The sequence below is a fragment of the Nesoenas mayeri genome (genome assembly GCF_963082525.1).
Source record: "Nesoenas mayeri genome assembly, chromosome: 5".
Taxonomy (NCBI): domain Eukaryota; kingdom Metazoa; phylum Chordata; class Aves; order Columbiformes; family Columbidae; genus Nesoenas; species Nesoenas mayeri.
The window spans coordinates 3,179,490-3,203,502 of NC_137548.1; the positions used below are offsets into that span (position 1 = coordinate 3,179,490).

Below are 24,013 nucleotides of genomic sequence, written 5' to 3' on the forward strand. Positions count from 1 at the left end.
ACTGGCCTCAGTTCGCAGGGGCAACTCGCAAGGTCTTCTCCTAATGTCGCCATAAGGAAAAGGGACGAGATCCTCATGATCTCCCACTTTTATATGAAATATCACATGAATGGGATGTTATATTCAGTTGGTCAGTTTTTGGTCACCTGTTTCTCGTTGCTCCTCTGGCGAGATGTCCATCCATGCTTATCAATAACTTCACATTCCATTGCTGTGTTCACCAAAACACGTATCCGGTTCTCCAGGAAAATGCAGCTGATATGAAGCTTTAGCTGACAGGCAAATTCACTAAAAGAGAAACATGTTTTTTAACAAAACCAGGACAGCATGCCAAGCTTCAGTTTTGTGTAGTTTCCCTTTTTTTAAATTCAAAAATAGAAATACACTTGACTCCAAAAATCCTTTCTCCACTTGGGTACATAGAACCACCAAACTCTTCCTTTTTCCCCTCACAGCTTGCAAATATTGTTTTTAAAAAGGTGCGATTATCAAGTTAAAATCTTGAATAATAAGAACTTCTTCGTGGATTCCGATGTACGGTCTCAGATAGTTTTTATGTTGCACACTTGCACAGCAATTGACTTTATAATGTGGTTGGTTCCAAGAGACGTAGCTCTATGGTAAAGGTTTGGTTGACAGAAGGAGAGAACAGCTGATAACGCTGTTACCTCAATCCTCGATATTGTGTTTGTGTTTTGTTCCTATCCCCTTGAAATGACAGAGGTGGCATTACCAAAGTACTCCTGAAGTATTTCTACGTAGGATTTCAGTGTTTGTGGGGTGTAGAGGAGTTACAGGGAGGAGGCAAGGATTGTTTTGAACGCGTTTATCAGGTGTGCAGCATTTCTCTTATTCGTTTGCCTTTTTTTCCAGGAGAAGAAGGAACGCAAACGCACACAGAGAGCAGCAGCCAAGAAGCTGAAGGACAGACGCGATGCCAGTCTTGCACATCCACGTTTCTCAAGCTTATCTGGAGATTTCTGATCATTTTGTCCGTCTCATCCTCCTGGGTTGGGACCACGCAGTTTGTCAAAATCACGTATGAGACCTTTGACTGTCCTTTTTTCATGACTTGGTTCTCAACAAACTGGAACATTATGATTTTTCCCATTTATTATTCTGGGCACCTTGCAACCGCGCAGGAAAAGCAGTCACCGATCAAGAAATTCAGGTAGGCTTTATCGTGGCAATATCCCTTTAAACAACCCGATTTCTGTGGATTGAGGTCACTGCTCTTCTTAGTTTGACCCGTGGTGTCTGAAGACAGAATAAAGGTCATGCTGCAGAAAACCTCATTCATAAATAGCTTACAGAAGGCTAACAGATGAGTGATATCTTGAATAAATGGATAATTGATTGTTAGAGAGGGTTTTTTACTGAGTTGAAAAGGTCAGTAATGTGCTTATAATCTTGCTGTTATGCTTCTAACAGCACTATATTTTGTGTTCTCGTCTGGATCAGACCATTAATTAATCTGTTCTAGTCCATTTATGATAGAACAGGAGCGTAAAGTGCAACCAGAACAACTCGTACTTGAGAAGAACGGTGCTCAAAGCCCAGAATATGGTTTCCATGAGGAAGACCATGGCTTGCTGTCTATGCTCAGCTCATATAGCAGGATGAAAACTGCCCTTTCCCCCTCCCACTCAGTCATAGCATGGAGGAGGAGCATCCCAGGACCCTTTTCTGCTTTCTTTGGCCATGGGGTGGGAATTAAAGCAGACTCTTGGCTCCTGTCCCACTGTAGTTGTGAGGGGTAAGTTGGCATTCCTGTGTGACCTGCTCTGGTGACCCTGCGTTAGCAGGTGGGTTGGACTGGGTGATCTCCAGAGGTCACTTCAACCCCAACCACCCTGTGATTCTGTAGTAGCTGAGTGGCTGTTGTCCTGAGGAAATGATGTGAAGACTTTGTCCCATCTTCTGTCAGGCTCCACGTGGAAATACCTCATGCTTTGTTTCATGAGAGCCAGGGGAAGACACCTCTGACCTCAGCCTTTCCTTACTTCTTTCCTTACTCCTACCTTCCACACTCCGTGGCTGCAAAGGGGCCCATAGTACTGAATAGAACATCAGTCTGCAGGGTGGAAATCTCTACATCCCTCTTCAGTAGCTGTGGTGAAATACAAGGTTAGACTCAAAGAGATCATCCAGCCCAACTATCAGCACTGCAGCAGGACCAAGCTGACTTAGCTTCGTCTTAGCCCTTAAGAAAGCCACATCTAACCTGTCCTCAGGTCTTAGAAGTACCACCACCACCTTCTGGGACAATTCACTTCACGGTTCCTCCTCCACTTCCATTATCCCACCAATCTGAGAGTGACGTAGAAACTGCTTTAAAGGATGGAACTAAATTCAGCTTGCCAGGAGATAACACGCCTTGCTCATGGAGGGAAGAAATTCCGAGGAAAATTTTGAGCTGGGACCTCATTCTGTTGCTCCAGTGCAGACTTGCGTTGAAAACAACCCTATTGACTTCAGCAGAATTGTCTGTTCTACAAAGGTATTAACCAGCCTGTGGCCTGTGCCTTGTTCCCGCTGACAGGGGTTCGGCACAGCTGTCACCGACCACACAGGGAATTCAATTTGTCACTGTCACGCTGGAGCATAGCGGGGCCAAATTCTTCCCTCGACTGCTTTTGCCAGCATCTGGGGTGTAATATGGCCCTAAATTATCATTTCTGTCAAGTCAGCGTGACTGATATTGAGCGGTTGCACTTAATTAACTGCTTCTCTGAAAACCCCGGTGCTTTTGTGCATTAATGACACCTTCATTCAGATTCTTGCTGGAGTATTTGTGGGAATGTCAACAGTGTCAGCTTGGCTTCTGGGTACGGGGTAAACTAACAACAAATGCACAGCAGGTAAGGACGAAGGTGAGAATAAATATCCCTGCAGGTAGATCCTCTGCAGTTAGTTGGTTGGTTATATACCCATCGGAGCAAAAAATTTGGGTAAAACATCTGTGGCAATGCATAATATCAGTACACTTAAATAATGGATACATTTCCCAAGCTATTAGGAGTTCATGCTTACGTACCCAGAGGAATTTGTGCACACGTGGAGATGTGAGGTTGGTGTGCGAATGTGTGGAAATGGGAGGTCAGTGTTAGAGCTGATGGGCATCTTCCCAGAGTGTTTCCTACTCCAGGAATTCACATCAGGGAGGAGGAAACTGCTGGCAGGTACTGACTTTATCATGAGGTCCAACTGCTTGGTCTTGCCTGTTATGACTCGACGACCCAAACTCTTCCCATTTGGATATGGGAATGGACATCTCTTTAGGATGAGCACTCGATTTTCTGATGGCTTAAAGAACTGAAAAGCATCATTTGTAGTTTTAAATTCAGAGAGTTATAGATGGATTTACTTCAGAAGGGATCTTTGGAGATCATTTAGCCCAGCCTCCTACGCAGAGCACCGTTCTTTTCAAAGCCAGATCAACCGGTTGTGTAATTGTTTGGTTTGTGTTCTTGATATTGTTCCTGTTACGGGGCTTTTTATTACATTTTGTAAGATTTCTTGTTGCCTCTTTGCTGGTCTTATTTCTGTGGAGTCACCAGTTCTTGTCAACAAAACCCATCCTATAATGATTCCAGGCGTACCTCAGAGTCCAGAGGTGATTTGTCTTGTGTTTCTGAAGGCTGGAGTTACTCACTAGGTGCTTTAAAGACATTTTGTCCAGCCGATATTCCCGGTGGATCAGAACAGACGGTGTGTACGAGATCTTGGCTGAGATCAGTGATGGTGCGAGTGACTCGCAAAGTGCTGCCCCGGGCTGGCAAAGCTGCATGGAGCCACTGCAACTTTAATAAATCCCACTTGGAAGGATCAAAGTCTCAATCTTCAACTTTAGATGGGCTTTCCGAAAGGCTTATAATCTTCAAAATTGTGAATTAGGTATTTCTTCCCTTTCACGGCTTACCTTAGAGATTAAACTTCATGGTCTTAGAAACTAACTCACAGTTATTACCTCCATGCTGCCTTTCAGTAAAATATCTTGGTTGTTTTGAAGCAGAAGAGACAACTTTTAGTACCTTCCCAGTATTGTAGATAACAAGTATGTCCCACATAAAGAGCTTGAAATGTGAGTGAGACCAAACCCATTACATTAGTGGTGAATAAAATGATTTGAAGCTCAGCGAGCTCAGCAATAGGAAATCTAACCCTACCAGTATTTACCACAGCAGAAAACACTCACAGACTCGACATAGGATCCTAAGAGAGTTATGATTTGGAATAGGTGGATGGTATTTTGAATGTCAATAGATTTTGCCTCCCCATCCACTGTCCTGGCTTCTCAAGGACAAACACTGTGACATTCAGCAGCTTTCTGCCAGAATATATCCATGATGTGGTTAGTCCTGAGGTTATTCCTGCAGGCACTGTGCATCCTTGAGACACTGGCTGGGAAGAGTATTGGTAGGCGCAGGTTTAATAAATATGAACATGTTGGGAAGAGTTGGTTTTCTAGCAAGGAGGATAACAAGATGTGACCATCACTTGAAGTAAAACCAGAGTCCAAAGTAGCTGATATTTGCCATCATCTGTCATCTGCCCAGGGAAGTGGTTGAGTCACCATCCCTGAAGATGTTTAAAAGATGTATAGATGAGGATCTCAGAGACATGGTTTAGTGCTAGGGTTAGGTTAATGGTTGGACTCGATGATCTCGAGGGTCTCTTCCAGCCAAAATGATTCTATGAGTCTGTTCTATGATTCTACCTGCAAGTTTGTCACCTACAAGTCTCTCCATCTATTCCCCCTCTGGAATAGCAGTGCAAATATGGATCTTCACTCCAAGGGTCTTTGCAGAGGAGAGATGAGGATCTCTGAAGATGCTGATTCCGAATGGCTCAACCCAGCAGCACAAAGCAGCTTCCCTTGGGCCATTCCTTTTTGGAGGACATCATGCTGTGGTGCTGCTCCCCTAAGCCAGCCTCTGCTTATGTGAGAGGTTCACACACAATCCCCTTTCCTTGTGCTCCAGCTCCCGAGCAGACAAATGCAGCTGACCAGGTTCTTTCTTAATGTTCAGACAAAAAACAAGAGAACTCGATCGGTCTTGGAAATCAATTCACCAGTTGCATAACCATGATTACTCTGTTCAATGTTCATCTTATGAAATGGAGCTAGAAGATCTTTTATTGCAGCAGATGCCATCATCGAGATAAAGGGACCAAATGGCATCGTAACAACTTGTGTTCACAACAGCTCTCGTGGTGCTTCTTGCTGCCGTAATGTCACGGGTGGCCTTGCCAAGTTTTAATCCAGGTGATGTAATTACATTCACCGTCTTCGCGTTACCCCAGGTCGCGTCTGTTAGCTCTTTTCATTTCCTCTCAGCTGTTTTAAAACCAGCTGCTGCATTACACTCCAGAGGCTGCTGCGCGTCAGGGGTGAATAAACCCATTTTTCGGCAGGACGTGGCACCAGAATAACTGAGAGACGACACAGGCTATTTGGTGGGTGCCAGAGGCAAAGCTGCCTGAGGTGCTGTAATTCCTGCGAGCGTGGCACCCTGCCCAGAGCTGATGGCTGAGGGCTACCTGCAAATAAAAAGAGCTATTTATGTTAGAGGGCAGGATTTAAATAGACTTGTTGTGCATTTGGAAATAGTTTGTGTCATAGTTTCAGGGTCAGCTGCCCTTAGATATGTCTTTGCCGTTAAGTCAACAGCCTGCGGATGTTATCCGTATGGGGAGCGATCCATGGAGCCGTCTCTCCTGAGCCCAGGGTTTTAATCGCTGTCATGTCATGGTGACTCCTGCAAGTTTAATTTTAGTTGCATGCCAAAGAGGCTGAGTTAACCACTGAGCAACCAGCCCTTACAGAGCCCCAGGCGATCTCCTGTAGCCATGGCTGGGAAAATTAAGCATTCTTCCTATCTCCTCACTCGCTGAGCATTAATCATGGAGTTCTCCTAGGCACAGGGGCGAATTCATCAGGTCTCTGTCTTACGCAGCATGAGCCTGTCACAAGTCTTCACTGTTTATTTTTAATTGAGAGGTGAGGAACCGCTGGCCCCTGTTTTGTCTGGTCATTGTACGCTGCTCTGTGTGTTGGAGGCTCTTCCCTCTGCTCAAACAGATCATTGCCCGGGGCCTCTGAAGTGCTTCCAGATTTCTTTTCCTAGCGGTGAATCTGTGCTCATCCCTCCCACTGCTTCTGGAAACTCAGAGATAAGTGACATTTGCAGCGTTGCCACAACGGCCTCTCCCAAATAGCTGATCAGCCCACGGGGTCCAGCTCGGAATAATATAATAATCCATGAGGCGTCGTCCTCCCAAGGATTCACCGTCAGGGCACTTTGGGCTCCATCCTCCTGACCCTGCTCTGACTTTGTCTGTGTGCAAACATCCCAGAGATCTGCAGACAAGCAAACCCTGACCCATCTGGCATCCTACACCACTTTTTGGCTGTGCAAGGCACCCATCCTCCCCGTAGATGGAGAAGCAGAAGCTCCGGGCATCTTCCCAGCATCTCCCCGGCCGTGGGGGACCACGGTGGGTGACTGGGGTACAGTTTCCCATGGCACATTTGTAGAAGCTTTTCCTCCTGCAGACTCCATCAGTGATGTGCTTGGCTGGTTTTGCTGTTGCCTTCGTACGCTGTCAACATAGCACTGGGCTGCTTAACCGCGCTCTGCGTTACTGTACGCAGCCCAAGTACCTTCCTCTCATGTTTTAACACAGCACAAGCTTGTTTCCTCTAAGACAGATCCTGACAGCTTCTGAGACAGGTTGGTTTTACAACCGTGTAACGATCCAGTGGTGCATCAGAACCGACGGCAGAATTCCCGCTGGGCTGGAGAGAGCAGCTCCGGACAGGTCTGTAGTTCAGAGCACGGATCTGTTCTTGCCAGGAGAAATCCTGGCTCTGGTGTCACGTCGTGGTGACACAGCCATGGCACAGCCCGGTTCAGAGGCCACACATCTTGAAATGAGACATAGTCTGAGCTCAGAATCACCCTCTGCATCCACCTAAGCCTCAACATCTTTTAAACGTAAACTACTGCATCTGCATGTCAACAAACATTCAGGTCTGTGCTACCACTGAGACCCTTCTCAGACAAGGAACCTCATCGCTTTTGAGTGTTGTTGAAATCGGTGATACGAAAGCCTACAGTCAAACGTGAGCATTGATTTGCTTTGCATCTCAGGTAAATGATACAAACTATTCCCGTTCTATGTGTAACATCTCTGTTCTGATCTTTGGAGATCAGACTAACTTGTGAGAAGGTCTGGGCCAACCAGAAGGAAGGAGATAATGAGCGGATCTGCCTGCCTGAGCGTTGGACACCCTGGCACAGAGTTTGAGAAAGGAATTTATTATTGCCAGAAATGACTGCTTTGTACCTCAGATCATTTTAGTGCCAGCAGGGAATGAATGGTTATTAAGACATAGCTGATCTCATATATTACACAGAAGTTATTATTCTACTTTCCTCGAAATGAGAGTGCTGGTTTCCATTCTTTGTAGTAATAAGCTACAATATTTTTAACAGTAGAATTCCCCAGAATTACAAAAAGGGCTTTAGGACAACCGAAAATGTTTCTGTTTTTAAAGGCAAAGCCAAACCAGGATAATTATTACACCACTACCATCACCCCCCAAATAGCAAGTAGTTTTGACTTCACATTGCAGTACAGTCTTTGAAGTTACCAATTAGTTCTACATAATTAGCATTTTAGCAACTTCCAAACACAGCCGTGTTTGGCTGTGAATGCTCTGGGGCCCTGAGGCCTCACGGCATTTCAATCAGTCCTTTAATGTTGCCTCGAAGGGATGTGTTGTGTTTGATGGCACCTTGGCTCGCTTCATTGGCATTTCGGTTGTACGAAACAGTCGCTTTGGGAATGTTTTAAATTGACCTTTCAGAGAGCCTGCCACATCAAGAAATGAAGCGTATCGGGAATATCACGAGGAATCCCTTTCACCATGAATGCAGACAGTAGAGTTGCTAAAAATCATCCTTCCCAGCTTGGGAGAGGTTGAGATGTCTCAGGAGGGATGCAGTGATGGACCTTTAGTCAAGCTGCGTGTTGGTCTTCTCAGGTACCACTTGTGCTAACCCCAAAAGCCATGTCTTCTGAGCTGACCCTTCCCTTTCTCGAAACCCTCAGAAACAAACATCTCACTCAAGTTGTGTGAGACGCAGTGTTTGGGAAACTGGAGATGTTGTTTGCAATTTAGTCCACAGAGAAGGATCTCTAAGTGAACACAACTTTTTGCTATAAAACAAAATACAGCTGTTAAATACTCCTCCCTCTCCCTCCTTTTCTTACACTCTTATTGACTGACTCAGTCCCACTGGTCCATCGCTCTTTCCCACCGTGGTGATGTCCCTGGCAGTATTTTCAAGTATCTTTAGGTGATTGTCAAAACTTACTTGGCCATATGTTTCAATAAGAAGCAAAACAGGTTTTGGAGCAGAGCAAGAAAAATTTATCAAGCTACAGGGAAAATATTGCAGCTATAATCCCTCTGTTCACGGCCTCGAAGGCAGAGTCTGAGAACTGTCGGTGCATTATAGATAACCCACATTTCTGCCTGTGAGTCCCTGGGATTATTGTTGCATAGAGTGCGATTATTCCAGGTAAGTCGCTGCTTTTCTATTTGTGAAACTGCTGTTCTAAGGAGCTTGTAGGTTATTTTCTCTCTGTGAATTAAACAACAGCTTCTTATGGGTGTGCGGAGTAGCTAGGAAAAGCACTTAATTGAATGCGATAAAAGTCTAAAGGATGTGGTTTTTGTGCTGGGGTGAATGCTAAGGAAAATCCTAGCTGAGTTTTAAACTCTTTTCTTTTCATAGGGAATGCAGTCGGATTTTTGGTGAAGATGGTCTGACGCTGAAACTCTTTCTTAAAAGGACTGCTCCCTTTTCTATTCTGTGGACTTTGACTAACTACCTGTATTTACTGGCTTTAAAGAAGCTGACAGCCACAGACGTCTCTGCCCTATTCTGTTGTAACAAAGCTTTTGTCTTCTTGCTTTCTTGGATTGTGCTGAAAGACAGGTTCATGGGAGCAAGGGTAATGACATGCCTGATTTTCAACTCTCTCTTGTTTTCATAATTGCCTTTAAATCCATAAGCTATTGTGCTGCCGTTGTACTGCTGCATTATGGTTTGTGTATACCATGAAACCATTTCTCATGTAATTTTATGACGCAAACCTAAGCCTGAAGATCACTCAGGCTCCAGAGGTAATACAATGTGGGAATTTGAAGAAGCTATTACAGCTAAGTGTAATTTGATCGATTAGAATAGGAGGACTTCCAGTTCCATATAAGCCTATTCTTTCTTGGGTTACAGTGCTGAAATACAGTCAATTAATTTTATTTTAACTTAGTGATTGATGTTTACATTCTAAACAAAGCAATTTTATTCCTTGTTTGGGTAGATAGCTGTTTCCAGTATGTAATGTGTTTTTCTTATGCCACCCTGTTACTTTCTACATACACATAAATGCATAGACCTGTGCATGGGCCAAATATACATTAAAAGGGACCGCAGCTGTTTTGCATGAAGGTTTATTATGCACTAAATTGTAATAGGACTCACTGGCAGTAATATGGACCCTGCCAATTCTGCTGATGGAGATTCCCCCTTTGAAAGGGCTCAACGACTAATGGTTGTGTTGGGTACAATCCTGATTGAACTGTCCAGAGCCTCGAACTTCATCAGGGACTGGCTGGGGCCAGGTCTGCTGCTTGTGACCAGCAGTTGGATTTAATTTCCATGGGCAACGTGGTGGAGCAGGACATTCATCTGAGTTGGTTCGTTTGTAAAGAAATGGGGGCAGCAGCTTGTTTTGATTGATAGTGTGATAGAAGGGTTCGGAAAAGGCATCCTGATCCATTGGCATCTGATGGAGAAGCCACCAGCAGATGGAGAGCACTGTGCTGGAGGTTTGGGAACAGAAGAAGAAATTGTTTAAATTCTAATTAGTCTTAAACACTGAATTTAAGGTCTAATTTCCCAGTCAGACAGGGGTATTCGGGCAGTTCGTAATGGCTTGAAGCCTGAGCACCTCAAGACACACTCACAGAAGTGAGCTCTTAGGCGAGGATCTGCCAGGAGGGTTTTGTTAGGCTGGCTCAGGACAGGGTCTGTCCAGACCTGACAAAGCCCAGGAGGTGAACCCTTGTTCCACAGAGTTCATCCACGGACACAAATATTTCATCTTGCAGTGCTAAATTTAGCCAGACACCTGTATATTTCATATACAATTTAAAATATAGCATTATCAGGTGAGTGTGACCAACCCTCAGCCTGCTGAAGACTAAGCAGGGTTTCAAATCCTCAGCTCTTCTCTACAGAAATCAACAGGAATGGTAATTTCTGAGGCTGTAGTTCCTTCCTCTGGCCCTTGATCATCTCAGCTTCCACGGATTGGACTGGATGATCTTTCGAGGTCCCTTCCAATCCCTGACATTCTGTGATTCTGTTATTACTCGCTTGTGTAAGCTGATATTGAGTCTAGCTGAAAAAATCGGAAATTTTGATCCTTTTAAGCTATTTTTTTGCCTAAAATCAACTTCTTTCTAGAAGAGTAAGCACAGCTATTGTATTTTCTCAGCCTGTTCTCTTAAAGAAGCCCAGATGAAAAACACTAAAGCTATTTTCATTTATTAATTTTTCGCTTACTAAGAAATCATCACTATAAATATGCATTAGTATTAATGCTGTAAACACCATGAGGCTTGCACAAGTAACATCTGGCAGAAGTGAGCAGCAAATCCGGCACATAAAAGAAACTGGGTTTTGCTGCTAACTGGGAGATGGTGGATGCACAACACTGGAAAAGTAATAGCAGCGTTTTCCAGCAGCCCTCCTACCAGAATAACGCTTAATGATGTTCAGAACCACGCAGGAGAGTATTTTGAGAACTAAAACACGACGAAGCAGCGTGGACTCAGCCTTTTGTGCTCTGAATGCCTCTGCTGCTTTCACCCCCCAAGCCTCTCGCAGAGCAAATGTAATTAGGTTATTTGGACAGTAAGGAGACAAGAAAGAAATATGGGCTTAATCGCATACTGTGAGTGCAAAAGCAGGAGCACAGCTGGTTTTTCAAAGGGGCTCAGCTCCCAGCAGCGATTCTGGAGCTTCAGAGCCGTCAGGCACGTCTGTGGCACATGATGGGGATGCAGCCGGCTCCTGTGTACCTGAGACAACTTCCATCCTCCAAGGCTTGAGAACCAACGTCCATCAAGGCTCAGCGGCTCTGCAGCAGATCTCAGCATCACCAGTTCCCTGCCCACGAAGAAAAGGGTATTCATATGAGGACATGTACAGCAATGGCTATGTAGCTATTTACCTGTAAAAGTGGCACAGGTAGAAATTGTTGTCCCTGAGGGTGGTGAGAGCCTGGCCCAGGTTGGCCAGAGAGGTGGTGGCTGAACCATCCCTGGAGACATCCCAGGCCAGGCTGGACGGGGCTCTGAGCAACCTGAGCTGGTGAAGATGTCCCTGCTCATGGTAGGGGTGGGATCTACATGATCTTTAAGGTCCCTTCAACCCAAAGTGTTCTGTGATTCTATGACCCTTGAGTACCTGGTGCCCTGCACAAGAAAACAGCACAATCCCGCCTGCATCGTAATCTTTCTTGGGCATTTCTGAGCATCTCACAAATTAATAACGCATCCCTGTTACGCTGGGACTTCTGGAAGCTCAGACAGCTTTGGCTCTGAGCAAGCACAAATATTTAAAGACTTCAGGTATTTGAGGAGTTCTGTTGGCTTGTGTTGCTTGGATTTAGCCACATACTTAAATGTTTGCACGTTTGAGCCCTTGGTTTTGTTTCATCTGGGAAGCTGAATTAATGCTTATTAGGTAGTTATGGTGTGGTCTGGGGACATTTTCCCCCCGAAAACGTTGTCTGTAGTCTCGAGGCAGTTTTCTTTACTACAGCACCTCATTTATTGCTGTGCTCTACATGGAAAAAAAGGTACTACCCTCTTCCATTCATTAAAAGCCCCGTTTAATGTGCTGCTAGCTACAACAACCAGGTTTCAAATGCAAACACGGGACAGTTACTCAGTAGAGGTCAACTGTGCTAATGCTGTGGTGTATAATTTACATGAAGAGCTTGGAACATGCAACTTAAATGATGTTCTTGCTGTTTTCTAGTGTCAGGTCTTATTTGTCTGATGTCTCATGCGATAGAGCTCCTGATGTATCCATCATTTTGGTCATTTCAGGAAAACAAGTGCTTGGCTTTCTAAATATTTGATTAAATAAGGAAACTGTCTCTCTAAATTTGGTGTAGTCAGACTGGGAAGGTTTTTTCTTTTCCCAATAGGAAGAATCTCCTATCAGGGATTATGGACCTACTGATTAATATAAGGAGAGGAGTCCCTTGCTGGGTCTGAGCAGCAAGTTCACTGACAATGAGACCTTGATCATTTCCACTGGAAGGAGGAGATAACTTCATTGCACTTTTGTTTTGCCTTGTGAGAGGCATTGCTTGATATATTACAGCTGAAATATCCCAGCTGACAGATGAAATGCTACAGCAGTATTTTTTACTTGTGTAAATCTCGTGGAGATGGCTGACCAGGTTCACACTTCCTTATTGGGAGACAGAAAGTTCAAAAGAATTGGGAATTTCAAAATATATTTCCAATGATTAAAGAATAGTTCTGTGACCTCCAGAACTGTTGAAGTGTCTTTCCAGTTGGTCTGTGTCTTGTGGGTGATTGAGCTTGATAACTAGGATGTTTCAAGCACTGTTCTTGAGTGTTGTAATGAGATCGATGGTTTCCTGGTTTGGGGGCATTCATGTGGCCTTTCTTGTGGATCCTTGAGTGTCAAGCTGCCCAGGGCAGTGGTGGAGTTACCATCCCTGGAAGTGTTTAAAAGATGCATAGATGAGGTTCTTAGGGACATGGTTTAGAGCTGGACTTGGCAGTGTTGGGTTAATGGTTGGACTTGATGATCTTAAAGGCCTTTTCCAAGCAAAACTATTCTGTGATTCTATGATCTGAATTTATGTGCAAGGCAAGACGTACAGCCTGAGATGGAACCAGCCAGGCAGTGTAACAGGGCAAGGAGAAGCTTCTGGAAACTGTTTGGAGGGACAGCGCTGGTGTCTGAGAGTTGCTGGCTGTAATTCTGTGTTGCTTCAAGGCTGGACTTGTGTGGTATTTGTATCTTAGGGAAAGCTGTAAGGAGAACAGCAGCATTAGACAATTATATTACTAACGAACTGCTTGCTAAAGCAAAGGTAGGAGGGAGAAGCTCTGGAGGACCGTTCCCACAGAACAGGACTGAAACTCTTTCTTCTAAGAGAATTTAACTGTGTGCTTGTACAGATGTATGCTGAAGGATCGGAATAAGCATTGCTGCACCTTGGGTGATGGTGTGTGCGTCCTGTGCCGGATCCTTTCCAGCACCCCAGCTCATTTAGGCTAGATTCCCATTTAGGCACTAGAAAACTCAACGTGCTCCCCTGTCCTCCTCAGCAGCTCACCTGTGACAGCCTTAAGTCCAGAGGTGGCAGCCCTGGATCCATGGATCCTGGATCCCTCCCCTGGATAAAGGGACTCAAGCACTCCTGAGATGACCTGACTGCTGGGATGTGTTATTCTGGGATGGATGGTGGGAAGCCATCTGGTCCCCATTTGCTAAAGCACTTCCAGATCTCCTGGAACCATTGCATTACCCCAGAGAGACTGTGAGTATGTATGTGACCCCAGCCCTTGTCACCCTTGCCCATTAGGTTGAGGACCTTGGATTTAAAAGGAAGCTGAGGGAAAACTTTATTGATCTCTACAACTACCTGCAAGGAGGTTGTAGCGTGGAGGGGGTTGGTTTCTTCTCCCAAGGAGCAAGTGATAGGACAAGAAATGGCCTCAAGTTGTGCCAGGAAAGGTTCAGATTGGATATTAAGAAAAAATTCTTCCTGGGAGGGGTTGTCAGGCAATGGAACAGGCTGGTGGAGTCACCATCCCTGGAAATATTTTTAAAAGTGCATAGACAAGGTTCTTAGTGCCATGGTTTAGTACTAGAGTTGGGCCGTGGTTGGACTCTACTATCTTGAACGTCTCTTCCAACCAAAATGGGTCTGTGATTTCGAGTGCCATTTCATGGTGAATTTGGAGGTATCAACAGTTCTCCTGCCCCTCTACTCTGCCCTGGGGAGACCACACCTGGAATCTTGTGTCCAGCTCTGGCCCCTCAGTTCCAGCAGGACAGGGAACTGCTGGAGAGAGTCCAGCGCAGCCACCAAGATGCTGAAGGGAGTGGAGCATCTCCCGTGTGAGGAAAGGCTGAGGGAGCTGGGGCTCTGGAGCTGGACAAGAGGACACTGAGGGAGGACTCGTTCATGGGGATCAATATGGAAAGGGGGAGTGTCAGGAGGATGGAGCCAGGCTCTTCTGGGTGACAACCAGAGATAGGACAAGGGGTAATGGGTTCAAACTGGAACACAAAAGGTTCCACTTAAATATGAGAAGAAACTTGTTCCCGGTGAGGGTGTCAGAGCCTGGCCCAGGCTGCCCAGGGGGTTGTGGAGTCTCCTTCTGTGCAGACATTCCAACCCGCCTGGACACCTTCCTGTGTAACCTCATCTGGGTGTTCCTGCTCCATGGGGGGATTGCACTGGATGAGCCTGCGAGGTCCCTTCCAACCCCTGACATTCTGGGATTCTCTGTCTTCAGGTTTAAGTAACAGCTGGGCAGCTTTGTTGGACTGGAGCTTGGATGTTATAAGTAGAAGCAAGGTGGGATTTAGATGTGTGCTGTGCTTTGTGACTCTGCCGTTGTCACTGCGACTGCAACGTGATGGGGAATCCGTGTGCCTTGGTTGCTGGTAAAACAGGGCTGATGGTGAGAGGGAGGTGCTTAACGCTGCACCCAGGAGATGTGTCCCTCGTGAAGAAGTTGGCCTAGATGCCAGTGGGACTAACATTTTTACTGTAATTTCAGAGATTGGCACAACCCCGGGGGTTGATTTTTGGTTCCCGGTTGTCCCCCATGCATGGACACCTTTATCTGAGTCAGGCGTGTGTTCCTTGAAACGTGTTTTTTCTCTACTGACTGGCTGTGTTGAAATTGTTTTATGGGGGTTTTGTGCTTATTGCCAGGTTCTGGCTCCCGTCTGCTTGGTGTGAGCCTCAGTGGGTTTTCTGGGACTCTTGGTAAAACTACGTGAGATCTGAAAGTCGAGGTTTCTCTGCAAAATTTGGTCAAGATGCCTTCAGAGTCTGTGGCGTGGAGCATGTGAGGCTGAGGTTTATCTTGCAGTAAATATGTCTTAAAGGAAGTTTAATGAGGTTTTTCTAGGAAGCGAGTGTCCAGCTCACATTGGTGTTGGCTCAGTTGTTGCAGGAGACAGCTGGTTTGTGGGGGTTAGTGCTGTCGAGGTGAACATCATTAGTTTCTTCCTTTTGTATGAGTGGGGAGAACTGCCTTGCCTCGGTAACAGTGATTTAATAGATACATGGGAATAGAAAACAGGGTCTGAGCCTTAAATGTCGCTGCTGATTCTGTAACAGCCAGCTTTGGTATTGGCATTTGTGCATCTCCCGCTCTACACCCAGCTCTAATACACAAACAACCTTTTTTTATAATGATAACATGTTTAACATCGTACTAATATCTTTTTCTAAATCTCTGTTAAAAGAACTATGTTTCAGGAATGGAGCTGTGACTTTCCATAGGTCTGGGGAAACACTTTTTCCTCTGAGGTCCATGGTATTCAGTGTCTTTGAAATTCAGATTCTCTATTTACCTGTTAAGGGCATTTCAGTAGAGAGGAGGAGTTTTTCAAAGAATAGAACACATTGGGTTCCTTACCACTTCCTTAAGGTCCCTGGAGTCAAGACCCAGGATTTCAGATATGATGTAGTTACTCATTTCTGTTCTTCCTCTTTGAAGCTCCTTAGAAGCTCTGTCTGCGGTTTTCAAATGAGGCTAAAAACCTAAATGCAAAGGTAAAGGCTTCATAAAGAGCTGTGGTTGTGTCTGCCCAAGAAAGCTGGCAGGGCTGTTAGGATATACGGAGCAGCCTGGAAGAGCTCCCAGTAAGACACTGGTGTTCCCCAGCACAGAGTTAATTCTCCTGCAGTGATGTCCATCTCAGTGTTGGTGTTTTAAGCCAAATTTATGGCATTGCTAAATATTTCTCTTGTTGTATATAGAGCATAATGTCTAAAAATTTCTTGGAGTTGTATCTCTGAAGTAGATGTATAGCTGATAAAATACTTAATGATGAATATTCTGTCAGTAGGTCCCAGGAGTGTTTGCAATGCTATAGATCCATACCACTATCAGTGCATACACTTCCATTATGTTTTACATCTCTCCCAACTGTACATAATTTTCCCTGTTTAAGGGAAAGCAAGAAAGCTTCAAGTCAGAGAAAGTAGCTAGTGGCACTCATTAAACCCCCATGCAGCGGTAATCTCTTTCCGTGTAATGAAATCGCGCTGAGCTTTACATTGCTTTGCTGTGTCTCTGCAGATAGTCGCAGCGATAATGGCAATCACAGGAATCGTAATGATGGCATATGCAGATGGTTTCCAGGGTGATTCAATTATCGGGGTAGCATATGCTGTTGGATCAGCCTCTACATCTGCACTGTATAAGGTAGGTCATAACTGTTTATTAGTATTCTTATAATCTTTAACTCTGCATGTTTAAAATGCACGAGTACGAAGCGGATCGCTATAAAAGCAATGTTTTATTTTATTAATCCCTCCTGCATCATTCATACTGTGACCAGGCGATGTCACGATGTCAGGAATTCTACTATCGGGGTAATTAGTTGTCTGCTGCCAAACATTCGGCGTGACTTTTCTTGATGAGCCTGTAATGAAATCTCCATTAACTATGCTGTGAGGAGTTTAGGATTGTGTTTTAATCATTTCCCGCCACCACGGTTTATCGACACCGTTTCAAAGGGACTCGCCATATGCAGGAGGGAGGAGAGAGAATGCGGAGAGTGCCGCTGTCCCCGCGCAGGGACAGGCAGCTCGTCCTGCTCCGCACTGCAGCTCTCTTGCGTATTCCGTGCTCGTGCTGGGCTCAGAGCCCCTGGTATCAGAGACACGTGAGGCTTTGCCAGCTGCTTGGAAGCTGTGGCTGCTCCGGAAGGAGAGGGATGAAAAGGGCAAGGATGTGTCCGAGTTAGAAACAGGTTGGGCTAAAGGTGGATGGATTTATTGTCAGCTCAAGGAGGGTGAAGTACGTACCACCTGCAGTTCTGTGTCCTGATCTGGAGCCCTCAGCACAGGACACACATGGACCTGCTGGAGAGGGGCCAGAGGAGCCACAGAAATGATGCGAGGCTGGAACAGCTGTGCTGGGAGGACAGGCTGAGAGAGCTGGGGTGTTCAGCTGGAGAAGAGAAGCTCCAGGGAGAACTTATTGCAGCCTTTCTGTAATTAAAAGGGGCTGATAAGAAAGGTGGGGCCAGACTTTTGAGCAGGGCCTGTTGCAGTAGAACAAGGGGTGATTGTTTTAAACTAAAGGAGGGAGATTCAGGCTGGACATGAGGAAGAAATTGTTGTCCCTGAGGGTGGTGAGAGCCTGGCCCAGGTTGGCCAGAGAGGTGGTGGCTGAACCATCCCTGGAGACATCCCAGGCCAGGCTGGATGGGGCTCTGAGCAACCTGAGCTGGTGAAGATGTCCCTGCTCATGGCAGGGGGGGGCACTGGATGGGCTTGGAAGGTCCTTTCAACCCAAACTGTTCTATGGTTCTGTGATTAAGTGTGTGTAAAGAGGAGGAGGAGATTGGAGTTAGTTGTAGTGGGATGAGAAGCTGCCTCCCAGCTTTAGACTTTGATTGTCTCCTTGATAAATTTGTTCTGACCCTTTACAAGTCACTCTAAGTACATAAGTATAGGCTCATGTAGGACACATCTTCCATGAGGGTCGTGCTGCCTGTGAACCTGAAGCGAGTTCTTCCATGCCGGGCTTTGCTCTCACAGCTGGTTCATGCTGTGGAAGTCCCTGGAGTCCCCTCAAAACCCTGACAGTGTATGGATGGTGTATTTCTTGGGTTCTTCCTTACGCTTGCTTCTCATGGCATTTTGTATTCAGTAGTATTTTGTGTTCAGCAGTATTTTGTATACAGACGACCCCCTCCATGGTAATAACATGATATCCCCCTCAGTGCTAAAAAGCAGAAAAGGGCAGAAATCAGTCCAAAATGCCCCTTGAAAAGCTTTTATCTAGGAAAGGGCCAGGTTGTGGCGTGATGTCCTGGTCAGGGCTGCTCTGTGACCCCCTGTCCCCAAGGGAGTGGGTAATTTTGCTTCCCATGGCATGCATGAGCTCTGAAACTCTCCTCTCCTTTGCAGGTTTTGTTCAAAATGTTTCTTGGCAGTGCGAACTTTGGGGAAGCTGCTCACTTTGTTTCCACTCTGGGCTTCTTCAATTTAATTTTCATCTCCGTTACCCCGATCATACTGTATTTTACAAAAGTGGAGTACTGGTCCCCCTTCTCTGCTGTGCCGTGGGGTTACCTGTGCGGAGTAGCCGGCCTCTGGTTAGGTAAGTGTTAAAAACCATTGCTCATTGTACTGCTCTTCTCTTCCCACCCAATACAAAATTAGCCTCGGGCACAAACAGTTCCCCCCCTTAAGGAGAGAGAAATCTGATCCCACTGCTAACAGGTGCTCCTTGAGAAATGGTTTGTGTTTTTCATAAGCAGCCTTCATACTAATATAAATAGAGAATAAACACGAAGTAGTCATACTAATTGTCTGTTTTCCCGTCTTTGCATTCCTCCCATAATTTCATTGGGATTTCCCCGTCTCTGGCACAGCTTGGTTGCTGTAGCTCCAATTTCCAAGGGCTGCGTGTACCCAGCGGGTTCCTGGTGTGTTCTGTGGGTCGTGGTTGCAGGACACGGGGACCCCCGGCGCTGGGGCACAGTTCAGTGGGTGCTGCAGGGCGCTGGGCAGAGTTTGCACAGCTTTGCTATAGCATGCAAAGGCTGACGCTGTTTCATTACCTGCAGATCTTGAGTCTTCTAGCCAGGCAGAATAGCTGTTGGATTCAGCCCAGGGGCATTTTAATTTCCAAATACAACAACATCCTTTCCTTTAGTAAAGTCTCCATTATTGCATAATTGAAGAGGGTTTTGTCTCCACTGTGAGTCTATTAAATGGAAACAAAGAGGATGGCGTTGCCAGGTACGTGGCCGAGGTGCTGAGAGCACCTTGAAACTGCTCTAGCTTGAGTTACAGCTGTTCTATGAGCACCTAAGGGACAAACAATAGGGATCATTTACCACCCAGAGATCTACCCAAGTATATAACCCCAGCCATGAGGGAACAATCCTGTGGAGCAGAGAAACCTTGGGGCTCACGAACTGGGTGTGAGAGCTGGAAGAGCACCTTAGAAAATGGTACAAAAGGGAAGTTTTTGCAGTCTGCTTTCAAACTAAAGGAAAGTGGAGCTGCCTGGAAATGCTGTCACATTAAAAAATAATTTATGGGTTGGATTTTCTGGTTTTTAAGTGTTGAACATTTGTATTTCTGTCAGTTTTCACCTTGCCTTCAACATGGCAGCGTGACCGTGGTGTCACTCCAGTCTGCGTATTCTGCAATTAACATCTCCATCAGCTAATTGTATTTAAGTGTCCTTTAGAGCTTGAATTCCCTGCTACTGTCACCTTTGCTGTGTGTTCCGGCTGGGGGAGCATGAGGCCTTTCAACAGGGAAAGGTCCTGCTGAGACAAGGACAGAATGGCCTCAGCCCAAAGGAAAAACTGGGATCACCATCCTCCTGGTAGGAGGAGAAATGATGGTTTACGGCAGCAAAACTAGGATGCTGGTATCTAATTAAAGCTTGGACAAACCTGTGAAATAGCAGTGTGATAACCTCGGTGTTACAGTTTATGAAAGGACCTACAGCCCTCATTCTTGCCCCAAGAGGAACTTCTCCTCATTTCACATCTTATATATAAAAAAAAAAGAAGAAAAGAAATCAGTCACTTGGACAAGTACCTCATTGTTTCGTGCACACAGAGTATATATCATGCTCGTAGGGTCAAGGTGGAGGAGAAGAGTCTCACTCTGGTGCTTTTCCCCATAGTTATTATTTTCTGGTTTTCCCCAGCTTTCAACATCCTGGTTAACGTTGGCGTAGTGCTGACCTACCCCATTCTGATCTCCATCGGAACGGTGCTCAGCGTCCCTGGAAACGCAGGTACAAGCGCCGTGGTGGTTGGTGGGAGGAGGACGAGCACACGGGCGTGCAGGCAGCAGAAACGTTTGTTGTCTAAATGATGTAAATCTGTTGTCACATATTTCAAAAGCAGTTCAGTCTCCGTCAGCTTCCACAGATGCTCCTGGGGATGGTGGGTGTTTCAGTTGGTGAAAAAACCCAACCAGCAAAGCTGGTTGCTGCTGAGATGTGATGGGACCCATGGTGCAGGGTAGAAGTTTACTGCAGAGTCTTCTTAAATCACCCCATCTCTGCTCTTCCAGTCTCCCCCTCCACCCCGTTACCCTCACCACGCTGTGTATGCGCATCTGTTATTAGAGAAACATCTGGTTTTGGGGGGATGCAGGTCAGAGCTGTGCAACAGTCATTACCTGTGAGAGGCTGCTGAAGGGCTCAGATGTGCTGGTGTTGCTGGTTGTGGAGTTGGACAGCTGGGCCTGGAGGCATCAACTCCAGCATTCTGACCTTCATGCTGCTCTTTGCCCATCACTGGTCCATGCAACCCCGAGGAAACGTTATCCTGATGCAACCTGCTGGAGATAGTTAAGAGAGGTTGTGGAGTCTCCTTCTCTGAGACATTCAACCCTGCCTGGACCCACCTGTGTGATCTGCTCTGGTCACCCTGCATTAGCAGGTGGGTTGGACTGGGTGATCTCCAGAGGTCCCTTCAACCCCAACCAGCCTGTGATTCTGTCACTCTGGAGGGCTCAGAGTGTGACATGGAGATGTGCCAGCTTGGTCTGATGCTGTAGATCATCCCCTTGCAGTTCTCATGGCATTGTTGTTTCTCCTTCACAGCTGTTGATCTGTTGAAGCACAAAATGATCTTCAGCGTGGTGAGGTTGGGAGCCACCATCATCATTTGCATGGGGTTTCTGCTGATGCTGCTCCCTGAGGAATGGGATGAAATAACCCTGAGGTTCATCAACAGCTTGAAGGAGAAGAAAAGTGAGGATCACGTCGACGACATCACAGAGTCCAGCGTACACACGAGAAGCAGAAGTAGAGCTAATGGGACAGTGTCTATACCACTAGCTTAGGGCTGGTGGACTTCAACTGCACGCAGATGTATATTCTGTGAATATAGCTTAAATTCCCTCACTACTTGTATGCTTAAAACTGACATTTACTCTGAACTGGAGCTGAACTGTAAGATAAGAGAAATACATCTATAATAAATGTTTACATTTATACACTTATCAAGGAACGGGTGTAAATAACTATAATAAAAAGTTTTGTAATAAAAAACATTTAGTCTTGTGTCTTACTGAACTGGTGGGTTTAAAATATGGATCATGTCTACATCATTTATCTCCTTTTGCTGCCATTCTCAAGGATACAAATCTTGGATATTTCCAGCTAGATCTCAAAATTGAACATGTCGACTTACTTACTTTCAATAAAGTGGCATTTCAGTGAGGTGGTAGTTTTGGAAGGCCATTTCAAACCTCTCTTGGCATTCGTCTCCAAAAGAAGCCGATGCTCACAGTGATATTAGGAATTATTAGGAAATATTAGCAGAATACATATTCTGTGATGTGCGAAACTGTAATTTTTCATTACGTTATTGTGGAATATGTGATGAAAGGTATTTCACGTACAACCTGGACATGCACCAGTGCTGCAAACTCACCTCCTCTCTATTGAATATTGTGCTTGCAGCCAGTGGAAACCCATCGATGTCCTACCCAACACAACACCCAGGACATCTGCTTAATGGACTGTAAGAGTTTAATTCATTGGCAGCTCATGGTTGCAGAGATGAAGTGATTTCAAATTGGGTCCATCTTTTTTGCAACAACCTGTATTTTTGTGAGTTTTGAGGCAAAGAAATATGCAGAAAAGGCTTTCAAAAGCCAAACCCAACCAACCAGCCTACCCAGTTCCATACTCAACCCATCACCATGTAGTTTAGACTGGCTGTTCCCTCTCACAGCATTCCTGCCCACTGTTTGGGAGTTGGATGAGCAGCTAGTAGGGCTTTTTTAATGGTATTTATCTCAGTCCTTAGGGCTTAATACTGCTGCAAACAAAGCAATTTGTGTAAATAATAACAAAAGCACCTTTTTGTATTTGGCTCCCTTCTATTTTATGGCTTTTATCTTCTAATAATTCTTGTCTAAACTGTTCCTTGCAACCAGCAGAGCCAACAAAGTACTTGTGTATATTAAAAACAATAAAACCCACAAAATCACCAACAAGAAACCAACCGAACAAAACCAACCAACCAAAAAATTACACAAACTTGGGCTCTGTCATCTTATGACTGCAGAATAGGGCTGTAAAAACCAACTCAACCAACCACTTGCACTCAATACAGATTTGTAAGGTTCCCATATGCACACACACACACACGGTCTTTTAAAAGTCTCTTCTAGCTTTTGAGAAGATGGACTCAGCTCCCGGTGTGCTGCTTTCATTTATGGTGAACAGGAGATACTGGTGGGACAATACAGCTGAGAGCAAAGAGCACATGGCAGCTTGAGCAGTGCCCCAAGTCCATTTTGGAGTTGGCATATTCATTTCCATTACTACATAGTTTTGGAGATGGGTTTTACTGGGATTTTAGCTCCTGCCAAACTGAACACATGGGAAAAACAAACACTCCCTTTCAGCATGCAGTGATGAGTACATTTTGGCTAGGAGCCTCATGGCAGCACCTTCAGGCCCAGGACTGGATCCTTCAAGGAGCCTCATTGAGTATTCAGTAGGGAAAAATCATGTGGAATCCCCGTGTTTGAGTTGGTTTTCCCCTATTTGGGATGTTTCCCATTGGGGCGCAGCGCTTTGCTGTCCCATCCCCAGGGTATCACCCTGACATTCTGCAGGAAGCAAGGACACGTAGCTCTGAGCCCAGCAGCCGCCATCCACCTCATCTCAGGCTTAACAGACAACACCTAACCCAGGCCAAGCCTTCTGCTAGAAGAGAGCATCCCCCATGGAATCACAGCATCTTTTAGGTTGGAAAAGGTCCTTAAGATTATCACTTCCAACCATTAACCTGGCACTGCCAAGTCCACCTCTAACCCATGTCCCTGAGAACCTCATGTCCATCTGTCCAACCCTCCAGGGATGGTGACTCCAGCACTGCCCTGGGCAGCCTGTTCCAATGCCCCACAGCCCTTTGGGGAAGAAATTGTTCCCAAGATCCAACCTCAACCTTCCTTGGTGCAACCTGAGGCCGTTTCTTTGCATCCTATCACTTGCTACTTGGGAGAAGAGACCAACACCCCCCTGGCTCCAAGCTCCTTTCAGGCAGTTCAGAGATCAGAAGGTCTCCCCTCAGCTCCTGTTCTCCAGGCTGAAGAGGGAGGCAGTTGTTTTTCCTAGAGCACAACTCTGCCTTTCAGCCAGAGAAAACCCATTAAACCAAGAAATCAGACAATAAATGGAGGCTGTTTGCCACAACCACATTGATTACCCATCAGATTAATGAAAACCAATAATCGCACCTGTCAAGTCACTGATCAGTATGCGGTTACTTCTGGGTGTCTCTGATGAGCCCTTCAATCACCTCCAGCAAAACGTGAGGGTTTCATATTGTTTGCACCATCTTGTTTGCCAGTTTTGAGCTGGTAGCCGTGTTATCAGATTCTCCTTCACACCAGGGCCTGGCTCTCTGGGAGGAAAACAAAACATGCTACAAATAACCCACCTCAAGCATCGCTGCCTGCATGTACACGCTCCAGAGTGCTCAGCAACCGGGCACTGCGGACAGTGTTATCTCAGCACCGCTGGAATCCTCAGCCCTGCCTGCGATAAGATGAACATCCCCTGTTAATACAAGCGACAAGCAGCAGATGGAGGAATGAGCCGTATTTCTTGACATTACAGATG

The 24,013-nt window shown here is 45.7% G+C and overlaps 1 protein-coding gene across 2 annotated transcripts in view; it reads left to right on the forward strand.

Annotated features, from left to right (window-relative positions):
• Positions 1–21,216, forward strand: part of SLC35F4 (solute carrier family 35 member F4) — a gene marked incomplete at both ends in the record, with an annotated part of 144,851 nt that extends 123,635 nt beyond the window's left edge. The window contains 6 exons of one of the 2 annotated variants that reach the window (XM_080344834.1): positions 874–1,171; positions 8,811–9,030; positions 16,463–16,588; positions 18,304–18,496; positions 20,069–20,158; positions 20,975–21,216. In XM_080344834.1, the coding sequence (XP_080200960.1) occupies positions 874–1,171; positions 8,811–9,030; positions 16,463–16,588; positions 18,304–18,496; positions 20,069–20,158; positions 20,975–21,216 (1,169 nt within the window). The remainder of the gene's footprint in view (positions 1–873; positions 1,172–8,810; positions 9,031–16,462; positions 16,589–18,303; positions 18,497–20,068; positions 20,159–20,974) is intronic. The other variant, XM_080344835.1, reaches the window with a different exon arrangement.
• Positions 21,217–24,013: the final 2,797 nt, after the last annotated feature.